This window comes from Hesperophylax consimilis, chromosome 12 (genome assembly GCF_061612785.1).
Source record: "Hesperophylax consimilis isolate HC1 chromosome 12, BYU_Hcon_1.0, whole genome shotgun sequence".
Lineage (NCBI taxonomy): Eukaryota > Metazoa > Arthropoda > Insecta > Trichoptera > Limnephilidae > Hesperophylax > Hesperophylax consimilis.
In genome coordinates this window covers 8,781,314-8,793,761 of record NC_142847.1, presented here as the reverse complement: position 1 = coordinate 8,793,761, position 12,448 = coordinate 8,781,314, and the positions used below count along the sequence as shown (strand labels likewise).

General features: G+C 36.1%; 1 protein-coding gene across 2 annotated transcripts in view; it reads right to left on the bottom strand.

The window, feature by feature from the left end:
- The window catches only part of ckn (CRK like proto-oncogene, adaptor protein), a 159,644-nt gene that overhangs the window by 28,601 nt on the left and 118,595 nt on the right, over window positions 1–12,448 (bottom strand). For both annotated transcript variants that reach the window (XM_089638105.1, XM_089638106.1), the window contains exon 3: window positions 969–1,247. In XM_089638105.1, coding sequence (XP_089494231.1) covers window positions 969–1,247 — 279 coding nt within the window. The remainder of the gene's footprint in view (window positions 1–968; window positions 1,248–12,448) is intronic.

The window sequence follows — 12,448 nt, the reverse complement described above, 5'->3', positions numbered from 1 at the left end:
GTTTACATTTGGGAGATTAAAATCCCCAAAAATTATTAATTTTGCATCAGGATATTTCAATTTCAAAGATTCAATTTCATCACAATGTTTACAATACACATCAGCACTAACTTGGGGGGGGATATACACACACACAATTATTATTTTTGTTGCTTTGAGTTTCACTAATATAGCTATTTGTTCAATGTTTTTATTTTTTAGTTTTAATAGTTTTGAATGGAACATCTTTCTGATCGATATTAAAACCCCGCCGCCAATAATATTTTCACGATCCAGCCGGTAAACATCGTAGTTGGTGAAGCCTAATTCAGGGGAAGATATATTTTCATGAAGCCAGGTTTCTGTTAGGCAGTACACATCGTTATTTATCGTTGGAATATTACACCTTAGGGTGTTGAGCTTGGTACGCAAACCTCTAACATTTTGGTAGTAAAATGTTAGTTTCGTGGGGAGTTTTTTGTATTTACAATAACAGGTTTATTGTTCTTATATTTGATTGTGAGACCTATTTCACCGTCTCGGGTTCTTTGGTCTAGGGTTAATCGTAAATTGGCGAGATAGTTTCTTTGGGGTGGAGTTTGGTCGGAATAAATTTTAATGCCAGGGTACTCTGTTATGCTATTTTTTTTCGCAAAATATCAATGGCTTGGGTGGGATTGTCAAGCATCACTTTTAGAGGTCTGGGTTTAACTAACTAACTAATAAACAAAAAATAAATAATCTGATTTTATAAAACCATTAAGGAGATATTAGCGTATTCCGAAAGGCTTTGAAAAATATATTCAAGAGGGGGTGGGGAAGGAAGCACAAGGGGGAAAGTCGGGGACTTTTGTAAAAATACATGTCTAAAGGTCTTCTAACATCTGTGAAAAATTCAGCTTCCGGGGAATTAGTTCCGACACAAAACCTTCATTGACTGGGCTAGGTGTGCAGTGTTCTAAATGGGCTCGGATGTAACAATAACTTACCTCTGATACTGGCGACCGGCGTGTCCGGCGGCTGCATGAGCGCATCCTCGCTGCTGGCGTACCCCTGCGAGCTGCCGAAGCTGCTGCCCGAGTGGCGGTGCGCGGGGCCAGGCGGCACCAGGTGCGGGCCCGTGCCCGGCGCGTGCCCGTGCTGGCCGTGCGTTCCAGGGCACGGCGCGTGCGGGCCCGGCGACGGCGGGCAGAAGGCGTCGGGCACGGCGGGCGGCGCCACGCGCTTAGCCTGCAGGGCGGGCTTACCGCCGCGGGACATTCCGCCCACTGGGAAAGAAGAAAAAGACACATTAAAACATCGGTTAAAACATTTCTATTGGATTTAAAATGAACATTTTTGAAGTAGGTACTTTTAAGTTCCTATCTAAAGATCATGAAGAATTTAAGGGATGACAACATGTTACGATTTAGTGATGGGTATAATCGAAACCCCTTTTCGCAATGATCGATTATTCGAATTAATTCATGTACCAAAAGATCATGGAGAATTTTAGGGATGAACACATGTTACGATTTAGTGGTGGGTATAATCGAAACCCCTTTTCGCAATGATAGATTATTCGAATTAATTCAGGTACCAAAAGATCATTTCAAGAGAATTTTAGGGATGACAACGCATTACGAATAGTGGTCGGTATAATCGAAATCCTTTTCGAAATTATCAGTTATTCGGATGATTTTTCACATCATCATTCACTCATCATTCATCATCACAGATGCGATTACCGCCTTTAGTAAAGGTCTCTTGTCTGCCTACTCTCCAGTTCCTTATACCTTGAACCCTAGGATGCGGTGTTCGTCCCCATAACGACAGCCACTTAACTTTTATGTGTACCAACACTCCTTCATACTGCAGACTAATTAATTAATTATAAAGAAGTCTATTTAGTAATCACCTATCTTTCATATTTTGTCCTGTCCAGTGGAGCCCTCCCCGTTACGTAGACTTGTTATTAACGGCACTTCAAACATTTGGAAGGATAATAAATAATGTTTAATTCACATGTCTAAATGTTCATAAATTATTCGAAAAAACTGTTAGAATCAAGTTCTCAGGTTTTATATTTATCTATTTTGATCCGAGGTTCCCAAAGTGTCTATATGGACCCCCAGGGGTCGATATCGGCTCGCTGGGGGTTTGTCAGCGAGAAAAAAATTTGGGGGTCCACGAGATTCAAATGGGGGTACATACGAGCGGACCCCCATTTACCTCAAGTCAACATTTAGGAGTTCCGTAAATGACATAATAGACCTAACACATATATGTATAATAGACTGAGAAATTACTTATTTGATATTTGTATTTTTATATTTCGTAAAGTTGTTAATTGAGGTATATAAATAGAGTCTACGTTCTTTTTCTCGTCAGAATTAATATATTCAAGCAAAACATTGCACATTGGAAGCCGCGAATTTTCCTAGTTCCCCAACTTGTTTTTGAAAAACGTCCAGGGTAATAATGACTTTTAACATTTAAATGCACTTCACACAGACTTCAAAACTATGTTTGAGGACATTTTGACTATGGAAATGGAACGTTAAAGAATCGGATATCATGTGACAAGAAGAACTGACCGGAATAAGCACTGACAAAGAACTTAAGGGGCAGTTCTGTAGGGCCAGCTACAGAAAGAAATTCCCGTTGCTTATCCTGCTTCATTTTCATTTGGTGTAATACCTAACAAGGGCGCCCCTGTCTGCACAGTGTAAAGACAGAGGAACTATACTGCCACCCGGTTGTTGGACAGGTAAGGGAAGGGAATCATTTTACGAAAAAAATAAATGATTATCACATGGGACGTTAATAGTTTTAGGAAAATTCAATATTCGGCAGGCAAGTGATCTAAGGGGCAAAAAGTTTGGGAACCTCTGATTTAGATGCACGTTGGTCTCATACATACACAGATTTAAAAAAAATATATGTAAATAAAATGAGTACACAATAAGTACTAATAATCTTGATATAATCATAATGAATTGGGAACCTACGCGATAGTTAATATGATTGCTGTTTCCCCGTAATGGGTAATCTCCGATTCACGACGCATGACATTATCAAATCTTTTGCTAATTTTCCACTGCGATACGTCATTAGAGCTTTCGCACTAATGAATTTGAAGGGATTCTTTCTACTGCACTTCCCACATCATTCACCTTGAAGTTGATAGGGGACCACCGTGCCTAGGCGCGGGTAGGAGCGGTACCTGACTGATGACGAGGATGAATAGTTGAATGGCCCCCTTATGGGGAGATCGGGGAGGGGTTAATAGAACCGGCGAAGTGAAGAGATGAATGAAGGGAGAGAGGCATTAGCGAGATGCTGGGGTAGCTGGACCAGCTAAGATGCTTATTGTGGCTAATGACTGTGGCAATTATCAGATGGTATTTAAGGCAAGAAAAGCACATGGGGATGTGTTAATCTATTTAGTCACAGAAACGCCAAAGCAGGCAGAAAATTGTAACTTTGTCGACAAACTCAAATTCAAGACTCAAAACCCATACAATTTTATTTATGATCCTTTAAACTAATGATTAGCAAAACTTAGACTTCAATGTATTTCTTAATAACCGAAGCAAAGCAAGCTGTTCACAATAGAGTATTGGTACCTACCCTGATGTATAGCAGTGAGGCATGGAACTGGTAGAGGAAGGATAAAAGTGGACTGAATCGTTTGAGAAATGTAAAGATTCGCAAATAATGCAAGGCGTAGTGAGTAAGATTAAGAGAAGAACGCATAGATGGTTTTGGCATATATCATTAATAAACGAAGAAAGGAGTGTAAGAAGAATATATGGTACAAATGTGAATGGAAGAAGAACTCCGGGAAGCCCGAGGCTTCAGGAGACATGACATGATCAAGTTAACCAGATACAGACAGTCAAAATAACAGAGGGTATGTGTGAGACGATGTATGAATGTGAATGAAGCAATGAGTGTGTGCCAAGAGTGAGTTGTTGGCGGTTACAGGTTTCTACACTACCATGCCTACCCCTGTGGAGAAACGGCGCGATGGTTAGTTAGTTACTCAATTAGTTTAGCTTTCATAAGATTATGAAGCCCTTTGTAGTGTAATACTAATGACCCCTTCCCCCCTTGGCGACAACGTTTTACGATGGAAGAAACAAAAACATCGAGGTATTATTACTTCGAAATATCGAAGATCGTTCGATTATCCCTATCTCTACATTCGGTTAATATTTTTTTTTATAAATCTTCACTACGGCATTAAAAACATAACAACGTAAAAGAGGGATAGAAAAAAAAACAAAAATAAAGTAGCTTACGAAGCATGAGATACGTGGAAAATAACAACCCCCTTAGTCGGTGGCATCCACTCACGGCAACGTACCCGAAACAATCCACAATATCAATTACTTTTTACAAATCTCCCCTTTCACTGCACCCCTTCGCTCTAGTCTCGTGTCTATGGTTTAGGGTAGGTATAAACTAGACTACTTTGATTTTCCGAGGGAGGCAACTGAGCACAGACAAAGGGGAAATGTAGAAAGGAGTGATTCATTTGATAGCCACGAAAAGCATAAAAAGCACACTCAAATAAAAAATATTACAGATATCCGTAGCGTTGTGGTGTACGCATTTGAATTTGAGATAGGAGGTTCGATTCCTGCATAGCGCAAAAATGTTAACAAGGCTGTTCATTAATTTCATACCCGTGAAAAATCACGGGATAGTCCTAGAGGCGCTATTGCGTAGGTATTAATATCTCGTCGAAACGTGTTCCAATATTATCACGCGAGTAGCAGTGCGCAGGAACCGGATTCGGTTGTTTCCTGTTGTTCGGTTTTAGAGCGTTGGGAGCATTGGAGGTCGAATTGAACTAATTGGACGTAAAAAAGTGGAACCAGTATTTTAGCTTCGTGTCTCATCTAAATATATATAATACGTCAATGGTGATAGTCTGAATTCTGGACAAATCAGTTCCAATTTTTAAAATGGTCATTAAAATAATGTTCTCAAAAAATATTATATTATTACAGGTAATTACTTTAGAGCTTGTTTGAATTCTCCAAACAAACACTTCCAATTTTTAAAAAGACAACTTTAAAAAGAGTTACACACACAGACAGACGGAATCGAAATCGAAATTAGTATATTTAATAAATAGAAGTTGCCAGGCCAGCCATTATACAAATAATAAAATCCCAGCAACTACTGCGAGATACAATAATAAAGAACCCTAGCCTTGTAAAAATGGATTTGCTGGTCATAACGAACACCAGCTAACAAACTATTTGTTTACGTACATAAAATGTTTTCAAAACCTTTCATATGTAAAATTTAAGACTGAACGAATAAATAACGGTCAACGATGAACATTTTAATCTCGAACTAACTGAAACGTGTTTAATAGATGTGTGAATCCTAAACACGGCTATCAAAAAAGGCGGGAGAGAAAAATAAAACACCAATAAAAATCATTATCAATTACATCAATCAGAAAATATATTATACTACAGCGCTGAAAATAATAATAGTGTCGCGCGGCCATAAACCAAATTAAAAATAATGAATTGCCGCAACGTTTAGCGGTGGTAATACGAAGCTCTTTTTAAATTTGGAAGCGGGAGCCATAAACTATGTAATCATATACCACGCTTTCCCGCCCTGTCACTGTCAAACTCCACTATAGACAAGCGTAGTAAAGACATAGCTGATAGATCCGTTGCAACCTCTCCCTCTTTCTCGTAAACGATCTAAGCAACAGAAAGAGAGGTTAGCACGGAACTCTCAGTGGCAGGACCATAATTCAATTTTTAAATATTTTTCTAATTTGGAATCTAAATTAACCGTCGTTTGTTTATTTTAGTAGTTACGCGGCAGATGTTTCTGGAGAGAAATTGAGGAAATGCGACGCTTGGTGTATTTATTTGAAAAATCATGACTTTGACACGACACGACACGACTTTCATCCATGTTTATCGGCTTTTACTCTAAAATTAACATTTTTATATCAAGGGGAATTTATGGGATAGTCGTTTGTAGCTATTTCAAACCCATGTTTACGTAACATTCGTCCACATATCTTTATTATTTATAATATTAATTAATTCAATGTACACAAATCTTACCGATATCTACTTTTAAAATAAAATTTGTTTGTTTTTTTCATCATTTTGGAGTCTTCACATTAGCACAGCTCTTTCAATCTTGAATTTCTAGGCCAATGCAACTATGTATTTTAAACGTCAACGCTTTAACGGCATTTCCATCATGAGCTTTGAAGCATAGACGCCATATAATTTGATCACATTTTGGTAAGTTTTTTAGAATTTTTTTTTAAATTTTAACTTTTCTTTTGATTTTTACTAATATATGTTTTTTAAATAAATAAGAATGTCTGTGGCGGATGGCGTGGATTTGATTTATATACAAATCTACAGTTTTATTCCGAGACTGATGAAATTTTGCACTCTTGCCTTAAAAATAATAGGAAGGTCACTGTCTATATAAATTAAACTACGTGCAAAGCCCGGGCATTTTATTGCTGTTTGAAATTCTTTTCTAATATTCATTAAACTTCAGTGGCGTTTTAAAACTTCACAGGCAATATCTGTTTTGTTAAACTAAACAGGGTTAATCTATTTTTGCTTCAAAACACAATACATACCCACTAATATACTCTAATAAGCATGCATGTATAAGTCTTAATAATAACTAAAATAACTGATAGAATGAAATTTGGTGGAGTCAGAATTGCTCATATGTTATATTATTAAACCTCGTGTATTCAAACAAAAAAACTGACTTAATTTTGGTCGACGGAATCTAAAACCAAAATAATTATACACATTCTTATGCTTTAGTGATACAATGATACCTAATACCACAAAGAAATAAGAAGAGCGTTCATATGAGGACATGGGAGGTATGAGGTGATTCGTCTCCCAGAATAATATAATATAGAAACAGTGGTGTTAGGTATCAGATAATGAGATAATAATAACAAATATCAACTTGGAAGTTATTTAGATGTGTGATGAGAAACAGGAGAAGAAAAAATGTGTGAAGAATGAGTCAATGAATTAAGCTATTATGATCCTCGTGTGAAGATCTTGCTTGATTCATCAAATAATTATAAAAAACAACACCGTTTTAATTCTGACAAAGAATTTCACACCTTGATAAGCAAATTAATATAATAATATTTAATTACACATTGGTCAAAAACATTTCGTTAGAAAGTGACAACACACAATTTTTTCGTCTTTTTTTAAATAGAGACAAAAATATTTTATTTCCTTTTACTAACATCATTTTAAGCGGAAAATGTTGTTTGTGCAATGGCGAAGGACTAAGCTGGCAGAGGATTGAATCCACGACACCGGTTGGAACTCGACGCATTTATCCAATCGGCTTCTGAACGGTCTGTGTAATTACATTTGGATTGTCATTATTTGAATTGTGTGTATTTTTGTGACGTAACATATCAAAGATATATATACCTACCTACACATACAACTGTTAAAAATTTAAAAAAAGACATTGCTTAAAAAGTTACAAGTACAAACATATTTTTTAATAATTTATATAAAAAAATTAAGGCGGGTCTACCTAAGTACTTTTCGGTATAATATAAAAATGTATGAGTACCTACCTATCCATTTTCCCTTGGTGTTTTTACTTCTACATGTATACACATTTATGATTTTAGAAAAAACGATTAAGTAGTGGTCGTGCCACTAAGAGCTCCGTCGTAATCCTCTCTTTCCGTTACATGCGTCGAAAGAGGGAGAGGTTGCAACGAAGCTATCGGAATTATGCCTTTATAATATGTATTCGTACCCACAAAAACCTCTCCAGGATACACAAAGTTACAAGCCACACTTTCAGCACCGACATTCTTCCCCGATATCTCTGCTGAGTTATTATTAAACTTTCAATTTGTGGCCAACCCCAACATTCATCTAGCCCTAGCGCCATTTGTAAATCTCTCATTACAGACGCTGGCGCTGGTTACCCCTTTTGTCTTTTTGTTTGAACGCATACACATAATATACGGTCTGCGAGTAAGTAAATATAACCATAGATAATATTATATAATAAGACATTCTTATATCTGTAGCACTTCTGAGGACTTATTATAGTTCTCTATTGGGTAGGGATGCAGGGTGTTTCAGCACGTACACGAAATATGCGATACTTTGTGGTAAAACATGTAGATGTCGTTTTGCTGTTCGTTGATAAATTTTATCAAAACAAAAAAAAACATATTTTTCATCACATGTCAAAATAAACTAACCTAAAAATTCAATTGTCATAAAATATGTCAAATCTTCAGAAAATGGCCCCAAAGTTAACACGAAGACTTTTTTTATTTAGTTGTAATTATTTATGTTAACCCTCTGCTCGTTGTGTACAGTCATAATAATTTCCTAGTTGTGACCGTTATCTTTTTATTTTTCTGCGCCTTGTTCTTTTTCGTGTTTCGTTTAGTTTTATTAGTATAATTTTCTTCTTCAATGATAAAAATAACAAAGGCCAGAAAGAATATACAAATAGCAAAATCTGTAAAACAGAATACTACAGACAAATTCATCACATTATTATTATTGCTGCAAGTATCTCCAAGTAAATACTGAGAAAGTTGTACTTAACTTGCTTAGAATCATTATTTGAAATGATTGCCGCCAATCTGGCTTGCTCAGTAATGACCGCGCAGAACATTAAATCACCCTTATTCTTATTCCAGACCATAAACAATAGCGACCATAAAGTAAAGCGTGATCTCTATGACCCTGACCCCTTTGGCGGGAGAACACATTTTTTTAAATACAGCCGCCATGTTGCTTTTCGCGGCCATGTTGCCGACTTTCTCCCGAACGGTTGTTTAAGTTTATAAAGTCGCCACCGCAATAATTCAACAACATGACACGGTCAATTAGAGTAAATTCCACGACCAAACGTGGAGGAGAAGCGCGGAGAAAGATGATTGGACAATTTGGGAAAACGTCTCAGATAAAACCGGACACTGCTCGCTTGGATTTATGTATTATGAATAGGATGAGGCGGACCCGACGATAGCTGCAAATTTCAGAATCTTATAACCCAAATACGATAATTTAATGAACACTGAATTATTATTTATCTTTTGGATAGCCCAGCAATCTACACGTTTAGCTTGTCGTATTTATCTTCTAAACTTCCAAATTACAATTTGAAAAGTAGGTATACTTTACGCGACTGTAATTATCATGTTTAATGATCTCTTTCTTGTGAATATACCTGTTTGAAAGAGAGTTTGTTTATTAAGTATAGGCAGGTAATGCATACCTGCCAATTAGTTGATGAAGGCATCAGCGAATTTCAGAGGTAGGCACTACCCAAATATTACAAGAGAAGTGAGTTTAATTCTTGTATAAAACCACCTATTGAATCGTACTTAAAATACCGCAGGTACAAAATGAGATCCCTGAGGCATATACATATTTGGTAAAACCACGTACGGCTATACTATGCACGAGGATAAATGAAAATAATGCAAGGCCGATGTAAGTGTAATGAACGAGATGTAAAAATTAAAGAAATTAGCTTGGATGGAGGAAAAAGCACCATGAGAATATAAGGAATTGTGATGGCTATTTATACTAAAAAATAACAAAATACCGGACATTGGCTTCATATTTACTCTCCTCGACAAAGTTGTTAGCACATTGTTGTTTTAAATGAATACCAACATAGTATAGATACATATACCTACTTCTACATAAATAAACATTATTTTTACAACAACCTACACATCTGCCATGATGATGAATATTGAAGCTGTATGAAACATTGGATAAAGGAGTAGGAAGCGCAACATAATACCCCAACAAATCACCGAATTATTATACAAATTATTTTAACTAACAACAGATGACTTGGAGAGCGTTTATCAATACTCCACTCAAATCGGATCCAAATTGACGTAATATAAAAATCTACCCTATATTATAATTATATAAGGTTACACAGTGCGGCCGTAACCTTTAAAAAACACAAACCCAGAGGAGGTGTGTCTAGAGTTGTAGAGTCTAGTCTAGTGGAGTCTAGAGTCCAGACCTTCAGACAATATAAAGCTATAAGGGTGGAAGGGAGGAGAAACTGGCGCCAGCGGAAAGGTCACACAAGTCTTGTATATCTGGCACACTTTCAGTATGGTATATATATATATTAGACAGACTTAATACGTTCAGCGACCCAAATATCACTGCCTTTCTACGTAATGTATAGGAAATTCAATTCAACCCCATAAACTTGAATTATTATTGAGGGTGTTGCTTCCACATAGAAATATTTTTGTCAATATGTTCATACAACGAGAAAATTGAGTATTGCTAATTTATTAAGAATATATTTAAATTATTGGTAATCCGGTTAAAAACAGTATTGCAGGCCGTAACGAATGAATTAACGGGTTTTTTGATAAACTTTTAGTGAATTACGAATTTATTATCACGATGTCGGAACACGTGTTTCGTCATGATATATTATCAAGGCAAATGCACGTGTTCCGAAGTCAGAACACGTGCTAGCATATTTAGTCGTGTTCGTAAGAACTCCAAACAAGACAAAAAAATATGAAGGATTTACTCAAAGTGAATGATTTGATTTTAACAGTTAATGATAACTTTACTTTGTTAGTTATATATTGTTTAACTGCCCGGTTTCGCCTAAGTTTCAACACACAACAAATGTAGACAAACAATATTGCGTAGGTACCTACAATTTGCGAGTTAAGAGCACATTTAAAAGCTCTATAGCGCACGATGGAAGTGTCGTAGCCAGCTGAAAATAATTGCGTTGATCTAGAAATACTAAACAGAATATGATGTGTAATTTTTATGATTCTAGAGCCCACCGTTCGAAAGATTTTAATCATTCATCTATCCATGACTAAGAAGGATTGATTAGAACATTGTATGGTACTCAAAGGTGCAAACATCGTTTCAAGGAAGATATTGAGAAATATTGCCTTTCTGAATGCTTCAGTATTTTGTTTTATTTTAACCGATCGTAACTATTTCAAAATGCATAATAGGTAGCTATACATTGTAATAACTTCATCCAAATTCCATGTTTAAATGACATTATACACTTTATACGACCAATATAATATAACATCATTGTCCATGCCAATCTGTCGGTATAATAAACATCAGTATAAATTACAAAATGGTATCTTTAATATCCTTTGACAGATTGGTCTTGTAACTATAATGTTTCAACACAGCTGACGAATAAAATTACCAACAAAAACCCACGACTGGCGGTAAATTTTATTACAAATATGTCAAAGATTTTAGATTATATATATAGCCGATTCTAAATTTACGATCGCCACTGAAAAGATAATCCCCAGAAGTGTCGTAAATACCAATTAAAAGGACAGCTAAATGTCGCAAATATACATAAAACCTTTTTACTCTTCAACCCCAGACACGCCAATGAAATTGATTATCGGCTCAAGAAAGAATTTCTGCATTTAAAGTTTTTTAAATCAATTTCACAAAATGTGAAGAACTTATTAGCTTATTGAGCTTATTCGGCACAACGTATAGGCCCACAAAATACTTCTATCGGTTTATATCTTCAGTGAAGATCGCGGATATGTCTGGACACCAAATTAAACACTTAATGTTTTGCAAACAAGAGCAAATAAAACGTGGACATGTCTATGTTTCTTAAAAATAATTGGCGCCATTAAAATCAAATCAATTCGTATGGTGTTAAAAAAATAAACATGTATTTTCAATTCAAGGTTGCCTGGTTTTGATGGAAATAGAAACAAATGGATTATTGCGAAAATAAAACGAATGGGATGGCGAAAATGCATTGCGAAATACAGGTTATGGTTTATCCGTCTAATGGCGGAAGCTTGTGAGGTAGGTATGCTTCTTTCACAGTAATCCATCAAGTGGAGAGTGGAGAGTGCTGATGGTGATCACTATTATCAAATTGAGTAATACTATCTACAGATGTTGTGTTCTGTGGTCTATGGTCACTTTGGAAGAGAATTAATTATGAGACCATTTTTCAATACATATATTTTTTATTTAATGAAAATTTGAGCACAGGTTTTGAGAAGGTTCAAAAGGTTTTTTTCGGCAATGGATGGAATCATTGCTATGAATGAAGGATTCTTAAGACGTCATCCACCTTCTCTATCGTGGAAGATTTGGCCATACGCGCTGCCAAGGTGTACACGAAAATCACAATACCAAGATCGAAATCATTAAATGTTCAAAAAACAATAAATAATCAGATTGGTGTATTTTTGGTAATATTCAGCTATGTGGATAAATGATATTTATATACTACTAGCTGTTCCCCGCCATGCGTTGCTGTGGGTCAGTCTGTCTATGCAGACATAGAAACAATAGCGCGTGTTGCTTTTATGTCTGACAGATGGCGCTGTTTTTTTTAAAGTCTGTTTTTACCTGTCACAAGTGACATCTATATAATA